At 34.1% G+C, this 20,632-nt stretch overlaps 1 protein-coding gene across 2 annotated transcripts; it reads right to left on the bottom strand.

Annotated features, from left to right (window-relative positions):
* Positions 1 to 842: 842 nt before the first annotated feature.
* LOC132699675 (uncharacterized) lies at positions 843 to 18,785 on the bottom strand. Of its 2 annotated transcripts, none has more exons than XM_060666532.1 (5): positions 18,446 to 18,785; positions 15,887 to 16,054; positions 15,709 to 15,821; positions 5,554 to 5,685; positions 843 to 1,294 (listed from the first exon to the last, which is right to left on the bottom strand). In XM_060666532.1, exons 3-5 carry the CDS (start codon positions 15,818 to 15,820, stop codon positions 1,119 to 1,121), a joined length of 420 nt encoding a protein of 139 aa, XP_060522515.1. In that variant the 5' UTR covers position 15,821; positions 15,887 to 16,054; positions 18,446 to 18,785; the 3' UTR covers positions 843 to 1,118. The 2 variants fall into 2 exon arrangements, with proteins under 2 accessions (XP_060522515.1, XP_060522508.1); XM_060666525.1 differs by having other exon boundaries at positions 5,554 to 5,700; positions 18,446 to 18,782.
* Positions 18,786 to 20,632: the final 1,847 nt, after the last annotated feature.

Genomic DNA, 20,632 nt, shown 5'->3' with positions numbered 1-20,632 from the left:
TACCAGATCGGTGAGGAGGAATTATTACTTCTTTAAGTCTTAGATTTAAGTTATTCGCTTCTGTTCTAAAAGAAATTTTTTTTGAAGAGGTGTTCGGGATATTTCGTCTAAATTATTTTGAAATAAAGACAACGGCGATCGATAAAGCGCCGCGTCTTCATATTCGTCCAACCCTCTTCCTTCAGCTGGTCGTAAATAAGCCTCAGGCAGCATTTTTGAATCTGTTGTGCCAATGGAAGAACCTTGAATCTCCAAGACCGAAAAAAGCACGTTAACTTCGATCAAATGTCAAGGTTTTGCTTAGTGTGTTCTTTGATTGTCGTTGAAGTTCGGAACTGTTGGAAAGCGATTCGTGGATTTTGTATCACATTAATGTACCTCCTCACTCATCGTTGCTTGCGTCTAAGTTTTTTCTTTTCCCAAAACTCAAGAAACCCATGAAAGGAAAGGGGTTTGGAAGGATTGAGGAGATAAAGAAAAAATCCGTTGAAAGAACCTAAGGGACTACTTCGCAGGGGACAACATTAATTTTATTAAATAAATAAATACTCTGAACACTCCCAGGAAGCCAGCAGAATGATGTCGTAACGTCAGCAAGTAAATATTGGGCTTTTTTCATTTCAGCAAGCCAGAATGACCGCTCAGCAATTAGGCTGACGATTATCGCCGACGACTTTCGTCGACCTTTGCGGATCCCAATAAAATCCTTATTTGTCGAGCGTAGACGTCGCATTGTTCTCTCAAAATTAAACCGGGGCGCAATAAAATTTAAATAAACAATGACGCAACTGACGAAAAAGTTTCGGATTATTTTATTTTTCTCGCGAGAATAATATACGCGCTCGTGATAACTCCCATTATATTTGAACAAAGCGAGAACAGTCAGCGCAGAGTTACATTTTTTTTACATTATCGTAAACAAAATCGGGATAAAAAAATTAACAATTGGGTTCGGGTTTTTATTCGGCGCACGGCGCGTTTTCAATGGCGATCGGCGGATTCCAATATGAAATATGCTGTGACGGCGTCACTATGCAGAAGTGCTAAATAGTTCTAACATTTTAATACGTATTTACGTTTCGCTTATAGAAAATTTCTGGTTGATTTATTGACGTAATTTACGTAGTAGACGCGGGAGGTATAACTACGGTATACGGCGGTGGGCTTTGAGCGTTGGTGGAGTTTCTAGCTTCTATTACGATGGTTTCCGCAGACGCTGCGGTTTCTACGGGAACATCTATGGCGTGCACTTTTATCACATCGTCGTATTTCGGAGGAGGTTCTAAGTAATAATCTAAAATAGGAAACTAAAATCAAACCGTTTTGCTCTCTGTTGTAAATAAATAATAAAAAAAATAATTTTTCAAAGAGTCGAAATTGGTCACGTTTCGCCAATCATCCTGTTGCGTTCTTCAGAGCTTGACTGAAACTGGCTCGTATTTTACTCTGTACCTGCTTATATATTGTTTGAGGGGGGCGGAGCTAAATGAGCAGTATAAACACCTCCTCGGATGACTGATTCCCAAATTGGTGACAGGTAGACACCTGAGTCGCGGTTAAGATTGTTAGGAAAAGATTAAAGATATTCTTACAGACGGATCATATCGTCAACTTAAAAAAGGTCCTACGTCATCTATGGATAGCCACCTTAAATCTGTTATTAAAGCTTTTTCTCTATCAGACTCCGTGGAAAAATCTGTTACCCTTCAGGACTTTAAAATTCCTCCTCTCTAAGGACTTCCAAAGATTCACAAACCAGGATTACCCCTTCGACCTATTGTCAGCACCATTAGTCTCCTCATTAACACCCCTTACTGGGAAAACTGACAGTTTTCGTACTTAATTCCTTTCACTTCATTGAACAATCGAAAAGCATTACATTAGATACACACGATATTCTAGTTAGTTTCGACGTAGAATCCCTCTTTTCCAAAGTTCCAATTCCTGAAACCCTCGACATCATTTCAGATATATTAAAATCGGAGAATCTGGAACCAAACCTTCTCGCCTTAATTGGAAAATGTTTATCGGGAATATATTTTTCTTATAATGGTCAAATTTTTGAACAAACGTCGGGAATTGCTATGGGTTCTCTAGTATAACCTGTAATCCCGAATATATTTATGGAAGCCTTTGAGAAGAAAGCTCTCTACACCTTTAATCTAAAACCAAAATTATGGAATGGCTACGTCGCTGATACTTTTGTCATTTGGTCTCATGGTCAAGAAACCCTAGTAGATTTTCTTAGACATTTAAACTCGATACACCCTAGTATACGTTTTACCATTGAGTTGGAAGCTAATAATAAACTTCCATTCTTATCATCAGAATTAACATTGGGTCATTGTGTTTGCAGAAAACCTACGCACACAGACCTTAATGCATGGTCACAGCACCATCCGGCTCAAAAATCATCGGTTATCAACTCTCTTGTTTACAGAGCCGCAAAACTATCTCAGCCCGAGTCACTGAAAACAGAATTAAAGCACCTTACCTCTGCTCTTCTCTCTAATAATTTCCACATTAAAGATATTAAGCGATCCATCAAAAAATACACTTCATCAATAGCAATGAGGGCGAAAGCAATCCTACACATGCCACTGTGGTCCTTCCTTACATTCAAAACATCATTGACCACATATCAAGAGTTCCAAAGAAGTATAACGTCGAAACCAGATTTACCACTTGTCCAAAAATCTCTAAACATCTTCGGTCCGTCAAAGACAAAATTCCATTTGAGATGCCAGGAGTTTACAGCATTCCATGCATATGCGGCAAAGAATACATTGGAGGGACCGGACGAAAAATATCAACTAGGCTCAAAGAACACGAAAGAGCTTTACGACTAAGACAAATAAACTGATCAGCTGTTGCCGAGCACACTCATGAAACCGGACATAAAATTTTATTCGATGAAACTAAAACGAAAAATTCGAGAGTCTATAGAAATCTATAAACAACCTAACAATCTTAACCGCGACTCAGGTCTCTACCTGTCACGAATTTGGGAATCAGTCGTCCGAGACAATATATAAGCAGGTACAGAGTAAAATACGAGCCAGTTACTGTCAAGCTCTGAAGAAGCCAACAGGATGATTGGCGAAACGTCAGCAATTTCGACTCAGCAAAAACCGACGCAGGAGGAATCCAAAAGTTTTGTAAAAAGTAATGAAAATAGTAAGCGGACGAAAATTTTTAGTAATATTGCCCGTCATTGGAAAATATGATCATATACATAGTGTTTAACGTTAATAATTTAGATGGCGATTTTTGGGTTCATTTTAAAAAGAAAATTTCTATGGCATTGAATTATGAATCATTTCTAAAGAAATTTAATTTTTTGATCGTAAATAAATGAAAATGTCATTATTTTTTTAAGGATATCAGTGGCGTGCCTATGAACAAATATCGTTTTGGTTAATTTGGTCACCGCTGCACTGGTTACATCGAGAACAACAAGATAAATAATAAACGATTCCTATTTAAATTTATTTGGTATATTCATCAAACAGGTATGCAATTACTTAAGTAAAAAATAATGCTGCCATATTAACTATATTGTTATGAGCATGCAGAGAAGAGGTTTTATTTTTTATGTGAAAACCGTACATGAGACTGAAAAATATCAAGAAATTTAATTTTTTTAGAAAGATTGGAGATTGTAAAAATAATTTTTAATTTAAGGGAAATTGGTGGCGTACGATCAATGTCTGTGTGAAATCCCGTACGCCCGCCACTGATGTATTATGAAAAAATTGTGGTGCACTGAACAATGCCTCTTGATACGTAGTACATGTGTGCCAAATTCCTTAAAATATCTAAAGTGGTATTAAATATATAAAAACAAATATTTTATTTTTGAAAACTTTACCACCCTGTGTCTCAAAAGTTAAGACGTTTAGGACATATGTTGATATAACGTTTTATTTTTAATGCACCCAAAAATTGTCCAACATAAAAAGCTAAATTTGAATATTATCGATAGCTGACTTTTATGTGTACCATTTTGGTTACATTATCATAAGCTCAAAAAAAGCCAAAAACCAATTTATGTTCTCAGGAATATTCAAAAAAATTGACCTCAAAAGTAATATCGGTTTTAGACATAATAGCTAACTTTGAAAGTTCAAGTTCAATTGTTCAAATGAAAGACAGCTATTCCTAGACTTTTATTTGAACAATTTCACCGACATCACATTCTCAAAAAAACTCTAAACAAAAAGCAATAACAGACAATAATAGACATTTACATTTCTTAATATAATTGGAAAAAAGGTCTTGCCACATGACCAGCAATAGTTCATGACATATATAGTAGGCAACAATGAAAATGCCTTCCTGAAATTTTCCAAAATCAAATTTCTGTCATAAAAAATTACAAATTTTCTTAAAATTAATTTTACATCCACTGGAACTTTAAAAAATATCTGTTTGTGAAATAGAAATTTTCCTGTATTGCATAAACTATACCTATTATTATAGCGGGCTATGACTTGTCAAAACTGAGATATTTGATAATAATGAGCAATTTGATAATAAACTCGAGGTAACCCAAAATCTCAAATTTTCTACGAAAATAAAATTTTTTTGAAGAAAAGAATTTTTTTTTAAGAAACTCAATAAGAATATTTAATAATATTATTGCAAATTTTCCCTAAACAAACAAACAAACTGAAATTTATCATGATAATAATTTATATATAATAAATATTTATTTATTCGTTAAAATAAATTTACAGCTGTTTTAGGAAAATTAAATAATAATGCAACTTTTTACTAAACGTCATCAAATTAGAATTGTTTTTGAGGAAAACAAAAATCTTCATAATATTATTTAATATTATTATTAATATTATTGATATGTTTTATTTTACTTATATATAATAAATAAAATAATTTACAGTTGCCTCGAGATAATTAAATATAAATGCAAAATTTCACTAAACTTCAGCAAATTCGAATAATTTTTGCGGAAAATACAAATTTTCATTAAAAACATTTGGTCGTTCACTTTCAATCAGAAAATTTATCATAAAATAATTTATATATAATAAATATTATTTATTTTACTTATATATAATGGATAAAATAAATTTACAGTTGTTTTGATTAAATTAAATATTAATGCAAAATTTTACAAAACTTCATCAAATTCGAATTATTATTTCGGGAAAAAAAATTGCATTAAAAAATATTTGGTTAGTTTACTTTCAATTAAAAAGTTTATCATAAATAACTTATATATAATAAATATTATTTATTTTACTTAAATGTAATAGATAAAATAAATTTTACAGTTGTTTTGAGAAAATTAAATAATAATTCAAATTTTTACTAAACGACATCAAATTCGAATTATTTTTGCCGGAAACAAAAATTTTCGTTATAAAACTTTTGATCGTTCACTTTCAATCAGAAAATTTATCGTATTTATTGACTTTATTTGTTTGCACGCGGAATTCCATTTGAGATTTTTGATAAGTAACGGGACGCGAGACAGATAACTTTTTTACATTTTTTGCGTTTGTTTTTTTGATAAATTTTTCGACTTACTTGAGTACGGGGGCGGACCTCCTGGGAAAATTCCGCTCGCTTCAGTGGCAAAAGCGGGGTTTATGTAGATCTCGCTGAAAGATTCCGATCTTCTGTCCGTCTGCTCCTGTTCCCGTCTTCTAGCTATTCGCTCTGCAATTATTTGTGCTAAATGTAAATAAATATGTGTTTAAAACATTGTCGATACGCCCAGAGATCGCATTTATTAGTCTGTTAGAAAGGTTTAGTGTTTTGTTAGTATGTTAATATAGCTTTATTTTGCTTTAGACTCATAAATAATAATAATAATAATAATAATCATACACACAAGTCAAAAACATTGAGCAAAATCTACATATATGGCACCGCGACATAACACAGAAAACGATAACCATTATCAAAAGTCATCAAATGAGTAATAGGCCCCATCCAGCAGAAGTGATTTGACCTTAATGGAGAATTGTCTCGCCGGCAGCTCTGTGACGCTTAGACGCAATTGATTGAAGAATTTAGGTCCATAATAGTTCTTATAATCTCTAGCTGAAGAATTTAGGTCCATAATAGTTCTTATAATCTCTAGCCTTTGCAACTCTGAAGTGTTTATTCAACATATCATTTCTGTTTCTGGTGAGATGGTGACAAACATTAATATGAAAGGGATATTGATCCTGTTTGGTTTTAGTATACTTTAATGCTGAATAGATATCATAACATGGAATAGTTAATATTTGGAGATCTTTAAACTTTGTTCATCGCCATCGCCCTGACGGCTCGCCTCTGTATCGAAAAAACTCTTTCGGTATGTGAAGAGTCGGCCCATACCAAAATTGCGTAGCTAAATAATCACTGAAAGAGTGAAAAATATGCCATTCTGAATATACTTTTAGAGACCTCGCCGACCAAACCGCGCAACAAGTACACCACGTTGGAGAGCTTCTCACAAAGACCAATAACATGCCGCTCGAACGTCAATTTCGAATCAAGCAGAACCCCAAGACAGTTCACATGTAATGGATTGTTGAATGCTCACTCGCGTAAAGAAAATATAATTTGTTGTGTTTTTGGTTCATTGAGGTTAAGTTTGTTAGCACCAAACCACTCACTAGCACCGGACTGTGCCCCCTCCATCCTGTGCACCAAGTCGTTCTCAGAATGACTTCGATAAGGAAAGGTAGCATCATCAGCGAACAATGTTCAAACTATGTCAGCAACATTCTCAGAGAGATCGTTTTTATAGATCAAGAATAGAAGAGGGCCCATAATGGATCCTTGGGGTACTCCACGTTCAACAACTTTAATTTGTGAAGATTTTCCATTCAACACCGCGATCTGCCTTCTGTTGGAAAGATAATTTTGAAGAAATCCAATCTATGAGGGACCCACACCATACTTCTGCAATTTACTCAGAAGAACAGGATGCCGGACACAGTCAAACGCATTCGAAAGATCGCATAGGACTGTGCCGGAGTACTCTCTGCTTTCAAAAGCTGCGTAAACTTGATCAAGAACTCTACTAATCGCTCCGCAAGTCTATTTACCACGTCTAATCCCAAACTGGCCCAGAGACAACAAACGGTTTTCAATTGGAAGCTAGAAACTTTATTAACCCTAGGCCGACTTTAGAAAATATTTGTGTGTTCTGATTACTTCAGAAAATACTTCAAAGCAGTAGGATTTCTATTTTGTAGAATAATGTTTAAATTAACGATAAACTAAAAAAAAAACATTGCGAAAGGAACAAAGATAACATCTTTTTGTCAGAAACAGCGCAGAACAAATTTAGAATTTTCCTATTGCCAATCTCATTGTTCCAACCTTAAGGTAATCTTTTTATGACATTAAATGCGTCATCTGACTATATATACGTATAAATGACCGATTTAATAATATTTTTCACGTAGGCTTCTTTGTTATAAAATAAATCTTTTTAATTCGTATTAGTTTTAATTATTATACTTAGCACTTTCGAAAATCGAAAAAGAATGGTAAATTTTCTTTTGTCTGTCTGTCTGTTGGTTTTTCGAAAATAACTTCGTAACCGTTTGAGCTACGAAATTAAGATTTTCCTCCTTTTTGAGTTTGCAAGGGTTTACGAAAAAGGTAATTTTTTCAAAAACCGTTTAGGCGAACAAAAAAATCCACGAAATATAGTGCTTAAAGTTTTCATTCTTAGTAATTTTCAAAAATAAACAGGATGTGTTCGGTATTTGCAAAAAAACTGAAAATTGTGTTCTTCTTTTACTATAACTAGAAGGCTGTGACTAAGTAGTTAATTTGCTTTATACGACTGTATAGTCCGCATAGACAGATAAAACTTTTGTATTTAAAATTTCACCTATGGTACAGGGTGTTCGGGATATTCCGTGCTATCTAAGAAATGTATTAGGTATCCTAAAATTGCATTTATCGACTTCATTTAGCAGAGAAGTAAAAGTATATACCCATATTTAAACAGTAAAAATTGAATGCAATAAAAATTTTTATTTTGATATTTTGGCTAGTAGATAAGCATGGTTTTCTCAAAAACGAAACGAATCCGGTGTATGGAAGATCCGATGTTATAACTTTTGTTCTAAGGATTTTTTCGATTATGTACAATTATGGACAAAAATCTAGACGACCCTGAAAATTGTTCTTTTAGGGAGTAAATTATTTACCGTAAATCAAAAATGTGGAAACATATGGCAAATTGATTTCAACAGTGTTATAAGCCGCATCAAGAGCTACAATTTTTGTGTTTTCGGATTTCTTCTGTCACTCACACATCTGGAGATATCTGAGAGTTTTTCACGCGATTACGTCATTTACTATCACGGCTTACCGCATGGTTTTAGAAAACAAGTATTTTCTCGAAAAAAAAATTACGCTTTTGGAAAAGTTCATATACCAGGAAACGTGGGAGATCCAGGGCTATAACTTTTACTTCGGGCATTTTTTGGATTATGTACAGGGTGTGGCGATTTTGGGTAAAAAATAAACAAAAAGATCCTGAAAATTGCCCTAACTGAAAAACTATAAAACATGGGATAATTTGGCATAAACAGTATCGTAAAGTGTGTGGATAGTTAGTTTCAGGATTCGTCAATCATGCCATAAAAATGATGTGGGCTGAGTGCAAAACATTTTTTAATAAAAATATTGTCTGTGAGGCAAGGCATGATGGTACTGCAGTAGTATCTGTTTGGAAGGCTGCTCTCCAGTTACCAAAGAAAATTGGATCAGTTGTATAACACATACAGAAAATATAATAAAAGAGTACTGAAAATTAGAGAATATACTGGATATAACGGAACCACCTCTTAATATTAAGGCAGACAAAGGATCATTTTCTGGTAGCAGCAGTTCCAATTTTGGCTCTGATGATGAAGATGTTTCATAGCAAATACAAACTAAATATGGTTTACTTGTATATTTGCTCTTAGAAAATTATATTTTATACGGTATGATATAAAAAATAAATAAAATAAAATAAAGTACAACTAATTCTGTCTCTCTTACTCACAAGTAATATAATTGTGATCGTTAGTGACGGCCGTCTTGCATTTAGGAAGGAACAGCATCTGTTAAAGTATAATTTTATTCTGTCTTTTATTTATTTATTTATTATTTATTTATTTATTTATTTATTACAAAGGTGCCCTAACATGAAGAACTAACTTCACAATTTACAAGGACACACTAACAATTATACCATTATTTAATTAACAAAGTAAAACTTATAAGCAAGTACCTACCTATATCTACGATAAGCAGAAGATAAAAAACAAAAAAAAAATAATAACAATCAAACTTACCAAACTAAACCAAAACTAACACTGTATATTAAGTGCGTGAATTACAAAAAACAAATGTGAAAAAATAAGGAAAACAAATCAAAAATTAAAATAAATTTATAGAAAAACCCTAATTGCTTGGTTTCGAAACGTATTAAGTGATAACGCAAAGATGTCAATGTGCGAAAAATAATTATTGTAAGGTCTGTGTAAAAGAGATATTGGGGAATTGTTACCTAAGTTTGTATTAAATCTAGGCACGTAAAATAATGAAGGAGTTCTTGTTATAACGACTCTGGCATTGAAGGAGAGTTTTTCCAACAGTAAAGGACAGTCAATCCTACTATTAATAATATTATGCAAAAATATAGCACTGGAGATAATTCTTCTAACAGATAACTTCAGTATATGGTAGAAATTAAGACTAGCTTCATACGAATGAGTTAGTAAGTTACGGTTAAATCTAAAATTTAAATGGAAAACAAACTTTTTTTGTATTCTCTCGATTCTGTCTATATATTTATGATACTGAGGACTCCATATCACACCGCCATAGTCAAGGTGAGATCAAACGTAGGAATTGTATAGAATAATAAGCGATTTGTGATCCTGAAATTCCTTGCTAACTCTTAATATAAAACCTAAATTTTTATAAGCTTTTTTTACTATATTCTCAATATGGATATCAAAATTTAATTTTACACCTATAGTTATTCCAAGATCCCTAATCTGCTCTACTTTTTTTATTTTTACACCATTGAATGTGTAGTCAAAGTTTATATCATTTATCCGCCTGCTGAACTTAAGACAGTAGGATTTATCAATATTTAAAAATAGACGATTTTTCACACAGTATTCATAAAAACGATCAAGATCTTCTTGAAACTTATGACAGTCGTTACGGCTTTTCACGGGCACGTATGATTTCTGATCATCTGCGTATGATGCTGATTTAGCAAAAAGAAAACATTTACTGACATCTGCGATAAACAGTGAAAATAACAATGGTCCCAAATGGGACCCTTGAGGAATTCCAGATGTGATGCGGGTCGTTTGGGATTTTGCAGAATTCAATTTTACAAACTGAGTCCGAGGACTGATGTAGGATTGAAGAATTTTATAAAGACAACTGTCTTTATAAAATTCTTACACATACAATACTGTCATGCATTTTATTGCCGACAATGTCATCACAAATCTTACCGACTATAAACTTGAATATAGTTTACCGAATTACATTGAATCAAAAATAATTAGTACGGTTTTAGAGTAAATCTTTTTGATCTTACCCAAGTAAACTCTGAATAACCCATCAGTTTGACACAGAGTTCACTTAACGAGTTCATTCAAAGCGCTTTCTATTTTTGTTTTGTTGTTGTTTGTATTTTAAATTAAACTTGAGTCATTTTATGCTAAAACTGGTTGGTTATTGTCTACTGTCAAAAATTTGTCTGATCTATATGTACATACAAGTAGTTTGATGCCGACTTTGTACCCGCTTACTGCGGTTTAAAGATGGTGGGGTGGAGTCTAATGAATGACGACTAAGTGTAGATTAGTTTTGAGTATTTCTCTATAAAGGTACACAAGGATTGATTCTGATCAATACTGGCGTTTTGAACTTCCATTGCCGAAACAGGTCTTGGTGTTTCCAATTAACAGTTCCAGAAATTGCGCAATAAGTGAGCCACCTCGATATCTGTTGCCCATTTTGTTGAAATTATGAAGAAAACAGCGTTAAATTTTGTCAGTTTCGAAGAAAGTCCTTTGGGCGCATCCCTGTCTATTATTGGGACTAAGCTTCAAGAACATTCAACATTCGCATTTTCAATTGAAAGACCATTTGTACACAAAAGCCGATGGCTCTCCGATAGGAACTCCACTTCTTCTCTTATATGGAATGGGACTAGGAAGAAGCCATCAAATCAGCAACTAATAGACCTAAACATTGGTTGAGATGTGTCGACACCTTCATAATATGGAACAAAGACTGGGAACAGCTAGAACGTCTCCTGCATCACATTAATGGCATCGCTCTGTCTATAAAGTTCACAATGGAGAAAGAGAAAACGGGGCAATACCATTTCTCGATTAATACGTCCGTTTACAGAATACTCAACCGCATCATCCAACCACTCAGCAACCACCAAACGAAGAATGACCCAATCACTATACAAAAGAGCAAAGACTATCTGCAGCAACGAAGCTCTGAAGTTGAACGAATTAAAGAAGATCTAATGCGGAAGGGTTATTCAAAGACACTGACTGTCTCCATACCAAGCGGCACGTAAAAAAAATCCAGCTAAAACTAACGACCATTCCCTATGTTTCCGAAGTTTCCGAAAAGATCAGAAATGCAACAGAATACAACATCAAAACCGCCTTCCGTTGTGCATAATAAGAAGTTTAATAACGAAAATAGGGGCAGAGAATATCACAGACACCAGAAACTGTATATATGAAGTGCCCTACAAGTCTGGATAATCTCACATAGGCTGCCACTGGTTGTAAGAATAGCAGAACACAAGAAACATACCCACCCACTTGAACAGAACATCACAAAATCAAATGGACCGACCCCAGAATTGTACACAAGGAAAGACAAAGATCATAGAAGCACACAACTCAACAACACAACATCTTTAGCCATCCATGCGTAGAAATCCCAGCTCTGTGTCAGCGTCCACTGTCAAGCATCAGGACCTTTACCTGCTCCACCCGATCACGTGGCTTTATCGCCATGTAACGCCTTATAAATACGAATAGCTTCGATGGTAGTGCTCAGGTTTCACTTGATACCGGCTAGCGATACTTTCTAGCCGAAGCCAAGTGTTAAATCGTTGTTAGGCAATGGAAGTTCGAAACGCCAATGTTGACTAGTTTTGGGTAGTACTATCAGCTTAAATAAATATTCCACATAGGTTAATAAACGAGAAAATAACGCCTTTCCAGGTCCACTCAAAGGTAATTTAGTCGATAAATATTTTCATTGTATGTTTTAGAAGGTCTTGCAGATCTAGCAAATTTTTGGCTAAATCATCTTTGAGTGTGATTTTAAGTGAACTCGTTAAGTACCCTCTGTGGGAAGTTTATTAAAATGCCGTGCATGTTTATTTGAATATACTTTTGATTATTTTTGGAGGTACTACCGGTTGTAATAAACTTCCCCAGAGAGCTTAATTAACAAAAATAAATAACGCCTTTGGAAGTTCCTTTAAGCCAAGTCAAGAATTGCTTTCCCCTGTGGATGTGTAGGAGTTTTGATACGTTCGTTAAAATAAAATTGTTTGTATTTTAAATTAAACGTGTGTGATTTTGATGCTGAAACTGATTGCCTGTTGACTTTTGGCAAAAGTCTTGCCAATCAATATGTAGGTATAAGTGTTTTGATGCCGACCCTGTACTCACACGGTTTGCAAATGTTGCTGCCTAAAGAATGAAGTCTAATGACAACTAGTTTATTATAACTACCCACATTTCAATATAGTTTTGGTTAGATGATCTAGTCTAAAATCGCTTTTCGCTGTCGATGTTTGGGACCTTTTAATTCATTGTTTGTATTTTTGTCACAATTAAATTGTTTGTATTATAAAATACACTTGCGTGATTTTATGTTGAAACTGATTGCCTGTTGTCAATTGTCAAAAATCTGTCTAATCAATATGTATACTGATAAAAATACCAACACCCAATGATGCTTTTAGTATTTTTGAATTGTAACAAAGAAAATGCCTTTTGCTCGAGTATTTTGCTTTTGACTGAGAATTATTGTTGCTTTTTAACAAATTTATGATTCTTTTGACTTTAAACGCTTTTGAGATAATCTCATTCACTTTGTCTTTATCGACTTTCATGGTTATGTTTTAAAGTAAATAAATTAAATACATTAAATTAAAAATATTTTTCACAAACAAGAGATAACTTATAAGGTCAAGTGTCGGTGTATTTTTATGCTTATAATTCATGTTTAAAATCGGAGTAAACGAGAATCAAAATATCTCTTTTCCTTCAAATAATTCGATACCATCATAATGCAGATATCTCCTTTTCTATTTTACCGGACTTGTCCTTCATTATGAACGCAACTATTTAACAGTGTTACTATTTTAAGTGCAGTCTTTCTTTTAAGCAATTTTCAATGATCTTGAGGTAAAGTAATTATGAACTTATGATAAAAATGAAGGCCTTGCTTTAAGCTCGTGTAACCTTAGCTGGAAAAATACCGTAATTCCCTCAAAATCATTGGATATTGTTACAAAAATATATGTTAATGCCTCCATTTCATATAATTTTAGACCAAAGGCGTCTAATTGTCCCAAAGGCTTTTTCTGTATTTGATCAAAATCTTCACGCAATTTCGGCCATTTCAAATTCATAGCGAACTTAACATAATGTCATATCAAGGAAAGTATAGACATAAGTATTTTGATGCCGATCCTGCATCCACTTAAACCGTTTGAAGATGTTGCCGCCTAAACAATGGAGTCTAATGACGACTACTTTATTACAACTCCTCGCATGTTATTACATTTGAATATAGTTGTAATTAATTTTGGGGTGCGCCACTAGTTTTGATAATCCTTCCACAGAGGTTAATCAACGAGAAAATAAACACCTTTAAAAGTTCGCTTAAAGATGTTTTAGTAAAAAATCTGCTTCTGGTTGTATATGTTTAGGATTTTTTAAATCATTTTTTGCATGTTTGTCCCAATTAAATTGGTGCGATTTTATACTGAAACTGATTGCCTGTTATCTATTATCCAACATCTTGCTAATAAATATGTATGATGCCGACTCAGCACTCACTTACACGGTTTGAAGAGGTTACCGCTTAAACAATGGAGTTTAATGACGACTAGTTTTGAATTTGAATATACATAGTTGTAGTTAGTTTTGGGGAGTACTACTAGTTTTGATAATAATTCCGCAGAGGTTAATTAACGAGAAAATAAACAGTTTTAAAAGTTTGCTCAAAGACAATTTACTCAAAAATTGCTTTTAACTGTAGATGTTTAAGGGTTTTTAATTTATTTTATGTAAGGTAATGTAATGTAATGTGTGCCTGTCTATTAACAACATTCTTCTTCTTGTATTTTTGTGTTTAGATAGTTCTTCGATTATTTAAGACAGATAAATATTTATTAGAATCTTATAATTAAACATTTTTTGAAGGTTCCTGTTTTTTAACACTGTAAAATGTGGAAAATGTCAGAAGATATGGAAAACAACTAAGAACTACCTCAGAAAATAAAAAAAAGGATTCATTTGTCTTCGGATGCTAAACAAATTGTTTTGAATGTGTACAATTTTTTAAAAAATTCAGAACTTGAAGTATGAGCAGAAATGATCCGAAGTCAACTGTAAGAAAAAATGTGGCAAATGGGATAGTCAAGAGGAAGATGAGAGAAGATGCTGGAACTTCGTGAGTTTTTAAAGACCAACACTCAGATCTAATTAGGCGTATAATCTACGACGCTTGTAAAGTGAATAGTGCCTTAACTCTAGAAGAACTGCATAAACAAGTATTGCCAAAGAGTCGTTGCGTTCTTTTTCGAAGAGAATGGATTTTCAGTTCCAAACCATTCATAAATGTCAAGTGTTGGTGAAACGTGGTTAGACAATTAGAACATAGTAAAAAAAGCATGGTGTGATAAAACATTTTAGTAAAGACTACAAAATCGATTCGGTAGCACAACAAAACCGCGATGAAATCTTGAGATTACCCCCTGATCATTGAAAGCGCATATAAGAAGAAAAAACGCTGCACCAAAATTTAGTGATAGTACCATAACTTAATTCGGCAAGAGGTCGCTAAAATATCAGCACAAAGCTGGTCTAACTGTGAAAAACGAGTCATAAAAAAAGCAAATATTTATAGAGACGGAGTTGATCATTGAACTATGTGACGACAGTAGCGATAGTGATGATTTTTGAAGTGACTGATACTTTATTATTATTATATTTAATATTTTGTGTATTAATTAATTGAACGTAATAAATTCTTTGTACTAATTTTTTTATGTATATGTTTCAAGAATTGCTCGGCGAAAAATATTGCACACATATTAATATCGCGCTTGTTAGTATTGGTAGATAAATTAACAGGACGGTCCTGAAATGAGCACGAGTAAGCGTCTGTCCTGCAGGGTTTTCTATAAGGGGCTGCGGTCTTGGAGTAATAAACAGTAAGTAAAAGCACTATATGTCTGGTCGAAGTATATCTATTGTCAAAAATCTTTCTAATCAATATGTATAAGTGTTTTGATGCCGACCCTGTACCCACTTACCGCTGTTTGAAGATGTCCCGCCTCAAACAATGGCGTCTAACGATGACTAGTTTTGTTTATTGTTGTAAAAGTGAACGATACAATTCGAAGCAAATTATACAGCGCAGTGAACTCACCAGCAATGACGCGCTCCCTCTCGTAAGTCTGTTTGATTTTCTGCAGCAATCCGCAGAATGACACGATAAAGATGAAAATGAGGGCTCCCAAAAGAATCAACTCAAACGCCATACTGTAAGACATATTTACGTGACAGTCGGTAACATTATTCCCGCAGCGAAATTTTCATTTACGTACTTGGAGCAACAACTCCAGATTCCTCATTACTCAAACAGACGATCGATTATTTCCCTATCGTCGCAGATAAGATAAATTGATATGACGCTAAAATTCTAACGCTACAATATTGGCGAGAAATTTCGTTGATCGGTCCGCTTTCGAAAAATTCACAACTAGCGCAGACACCTGAAACAAAAACAACAACAATTTATAAGCGGGAGGCTTTTGTTTGCTGTCGTTTATCTCCTTTTATCCAGCTAGCCAACATTTTTTTTTTTTTGATTTTACGATATTATTTACATCATGATTTTAATAATACTCTTTTAGTATGGCCCAGAATGATAAGAGTTATGAAAAGGTGATAACACGGCGCACAGTGGGCCAGGATTACCCAAAAAATTTGAAAAATTATTTAAAATTCTTTTTTGCCGGAAATCATGCAATACAGCAAGCAAAAGGGAAACTAATGAGCAAATACTAAATTTGTAAAATTAAAGTATCTCCGATATGAGGTGAAAAGGTGAAATAACTTAATGCTTCATCGTGTTTATGAGGCATTTATTTAGATAATTTTGTTGAAATTCGTTCTCTGATAAATATTTGCACCAGAAATTAGAGTATCTACCTTTGGATGAGTAAATAATGTAGAAAAATATAATCTTGTATTCTTTGTATATTAACCGATTTGAAAAAAAAAAAAACAGAGAATATTTCAAAATAAAAAACAAGTATCAACTTTAATTTAATAATAATGGTAATTACATAACAAGTTTAATTTTAAATCAACGCCTAATTTATAGGCGCTACGTTCGTCTGATTCCCTCAGCATTTTAACATTTTTTGAAAACGCTTTGATTTTGCGTAAATTTGCGATTTTTGGATCCGACCAAAGTAAAAAATTATGAATTACATCCAAATTTCTCGCATTATGTTTTTTTGTACCAAGGATAGAGGGAAACAAATAACCGAGCAGTTTTTTTCATATAGATTTTAAAATCATCATGTGTAATACTAAGTTCACTATCTAAAACTGAAAGTGAGTTTTTCATCTAATTTGGTAATTTCGGCTAAAACTGTATAATTCTTGAGCCTTGCATTGTCTGGTCTACAATGATCTCCAAACAGCATCAAAATTCATACAGAATTCTTGTTTTTTATTCTTTAACAAGTAACTTGTCCGTTCTATGTGCTTACCATTTTCCCAATTTTAACCGATAACTAATTTTTAGAAGACATTTTAAGCACCTAATCCACCCATGAAGGGAGGAAATGCCATATACCAGATATTCCTCATTTATCGGCCACATGAAAATATTTCCTAATTTGCTTCATAATTGTATTTTCAAATTTCGCTTAAGCAACAAGGCCTAAATATATATTTGTTGAACATATTTTCTCATTTTTTATACATCTCTCTTCCTTTCTCTTTCTCTCTCCCCCCCCCCCTCTCTCTCTCTCTCTCTGCCTCCCTCTCTCTCTCTTTCTCTGCTCTGCTTAGGTGCTAGATTGAGTGGCTGTCCTTTTTGAATACTTATCTCAAATATCTCGTTCTATTTCTCTCTTGCTCTCTCTCCCTTTTTTTCTCTTCCTCATTTTAAGCGTATCTGTTTTAGATTTCTCATTATTATAGCTCTCTCTCCTCTCTCTCTCTCTCTCTCTCTCTCTCTCTCTCTCTCTCTCTCTCTCTCTCTCTCTCTCTCTCTCCCTCTCCCTCCCTCCCTCCCTCTCTCTCTGCTCTTCTTAGGTACTGGATTGAGTGGCTGTCTTTTTTGAATCCTTCTCTCAAATGTCTCTTTCTCTTTCTGTCTGGCTCTCTCTCCCTCTCTCTTTTCCTCATTTTAAGCGTTCCTGTTTTGGATTTCTCATTTTTTGTACCTCCCTCTTCTTGTCTCTCTCTCTCTATCTCTCTCCCCCCTCTCTCTCTCTCTCACCCCCACCCCCCTCTCTCTCTCTGCTCTGCTTATGTACTGGACTAAGTGGCTGTCCTTGTTGAATCCTTCTCTCAGATATCTCTTTATCTTTCTCTTTGGCTCTCTCTCCCTCTCTCATACTCATTTTAAGCGTTCCTGTTTTAGATTTCTCATTTTTCATACATCTCTCTTCCCCCCCACCCCCCTCTCTCTCACTGAGTTGCTGTTTTTTTTTAATACTTCTCTCAACTATCTCTTTTTCTTTCTTTCTTTCTCTCTTGCTCTCTCTCTCTGCTCTGCTTAATTATTGGATTGAGTGGCTGTCCCTTTGAATACTCCTCTCATTCTACTTTTAAAAAGGGAGAAGAGAGGTAGAGAGAAAGAAGAAGATTTTTAAAAGCAGAATGAGAGAGAATCAAGTCAAATCCTAAGCAGTGATTCTAAGCGAAAACCAACAACACACTAGTAATCTTTTTTGCACGTATCAGTCGCACTTTTGTCAGTTCGCCCACATATCGATAGGTGGCAGATTTAATTAAAAAAATAATAACGGTTTCGAGTGCGAGTCTAGTTAATGGTAATTGCGTCAAAACCCTCGTCAAATATTGGAAATAAACGACACGCGCCATTTTTATTGATGATCGACATCACTCGTGCGCTCACTTACCCCAACGAATCATTCACATTTTGAATACCTCCGTAGGTTCTTGTTATTTCACGTAGATTTGAGAAGCCGCTGTCGAATTTAACCATACTCCGGAAAATTTGAAAGTCGATAACTGACGGCTTCGTCCCAAACGCACTTCGAATGATAGCTCAAACGATGCACTGATTAAATTTTTTCCCACTTTAGACGAGCGTATACGAAAACCAGAGAGATCGTTTTGTTTAAATAATGATACCTAAGCCGCTAAAGCTTTGGTGCAACATTAACGGGCTGGCTCTACAAACGCTCACCTTCGTCATTCTTAATTGTTGTTAATCTGAAAACTAATAAATTTGCGTCGTCGAATGTTGGTGTTTATCGTGAATTGTCGCGTCCGCACGTCAGGTGAACGCAATTTAACGAATTTGCAATTAAACGACGAGCCGGCAACCACGGACACGAAATAACACCGCACGTTAAATTTTCCGACATACTTTTTCAGCGGCAGGTTTTTCCGCGCCATGAATACGGGCGATAAAATAAAAAACGAATAACTAACCAAAATACGTGTGTCCCACGATTTGATTGCTATAGCTTGGGAATGCCTTGCAGTGAACATGTAGCCGGATCGCTATTCCTGCTTATCTATATTTTATACAGTTTGCTGTATTTGTAGTCTAGCTCTTCTTAGAATTGACGTGGTAGCTCTGTTAACGGTCTCAGGATCAGCACGAATAGAACGCTATTCTAACTGAGGAACAAGCATCCGAAATTTTAAATACCACTTATTTTTTATTTAATTAGGTTTTGTTTATCTAAATTTTCTTATATTTTAGTTGTTCAAAATGTCCACTCAGTTGCTAGTAGTCTCATCATTAGGACAAATAGAACGTTATTTATTTTTTATTTCATTTATTTTTTATTTTATTATGTTTTGTTTATATGCATTTTATTGTATTGAATTTGTTGTTCAAAATGCCCACCCAATTGCTTTATTCCTATTCCAGCTCTTCTTAGAATTGAAGTGCTAGCTCTGCTGGTGATTTCAGGGTCAGCACGATTAGAACACTATTCTAACTGAGCAACAAGCATTCGATATTTTTAAATCCATTTATTTTTTATTTTATTATGTTTTGTTTATCTATGTTTCATTATAATGAATTAGTTGTTCAAAATGTCCACTCAGTTGCTGTATTCGCTCTTCTTAGAATTGAAGTGGTAGTTCCGCTAGCGGTCTCAGGATCAGCACGAATAGAACGCTATTTTAACTGAGCAACAAGCATTCGAAATTTTATAGACCATTTATTTTCTATTTTCTTATGTTTAGTTTATCTATATTTTATTATATTGAATTAGCTGTTCAAAATATCCACCCAGTTGCTGTATTCGTAGAATTGAAGTGTTAGCTCTGCTAGCAGTCTCAAGATCAGCACGAATTGAGCGCTATTCTAACTGAGCAATAACCATTCGAAATTTTTCAAACCATTTATTTTATATTTTATTATGTTTGGTTTATCTATGTTTCATTATATTGCATTAGTTGTTCAAAATATCAACCCAGTTTGTTGTATTTGTAGTCTAGCTCTTCTTAGAATTAACGTGGTAGCTCTGTTAACGGTCTCAGGATCAGCACGAATAGAACGCTATTCTAACTGAGGAACAAGCATCCGAAATTTTAAATACCACTTATTTTTTATTTAATTAGGTTTTGTTTATCTAAATTTTCTTACATTTTAGTTGTTCAAAATGTCCACTCAGTTGCTAGTAGTCTCATGATCAGCACAAATAGAACGTTATTTATTTTTTATTTCATTTATTTTTTATTTTATTATGTTTTATTTATATGCATTTTATTGTATTGAATTTGTTGTTCAAAATGCCCACCCAATTGCAGTATTCCTAGTCCAGCTCTTCTTAGAATTGAAGTGCTAGCTCTGCTGGTGGTCTCAGGGTCAGCACGAATAGAATGCTATTGTAACTGAGCAACAAGCATTCAAAATTTTAAAAACCATTTATTTTTTATTTTATTATGTTTTGTTTATCTATGTTTCATTATATTGAATTAGTTGTTCAAAATGTCCACTCAGTTGCTGTATTCGCTCTTTTTAGAATTGAAATGGTAGTTCCGCTAGCGGTCTCAGGATCAGCAGGAATAGAACGCTGTTCTAACTGAGCAACAAGCATTCAAAATTTTATAGACCATTTATT

This window comes from Cylas formicarius, unplaced genomic scaffold (genome assembly GCF_029955315.1).
Source record: "Cylas formicarius isolate icCylForm1 unplaced genomic scaffold, icCylForm1.1 PGA_scaffold_10__41_contigs__length_53128322, whole genome shotgun sequence".
NCBI lineage: Eukaryota > Metazoa > Arthropoda > Insecta > Coleoptera > Brentidae > Cylas > Cylas formicarius.
Note: the sequence above shows the minus strand (reverse complement) of the source record. Positions and strands in the feature narration are given on the sequence as shown.

Excerpts from the sequence above, each read along its gene's own strand:
- LOC132699675 (XM_060666525.1), bottom strand. The coding sequence starts at position 15,820 with ATGGCGTTTGAGTTGATTCTTTTGGGAGCCCTCATTTTCATCTTTATC. Across the intron at positions 5,701-15,708 it reads GAGGGAGCGCGTCATTGCTG|CACAAATAATTGCAGAGCGA; the intron begins GTGAGTTCACTG and ends ATTTACATTTAG. Across the intron at positions 1,295-5,553 it reads AGGTCCGCCCCCGTACTCAA|ATTATTACTTAGAACCTCCT; the intron begins GTAAGTCGAAAA and ends TTCCTATTTTAG.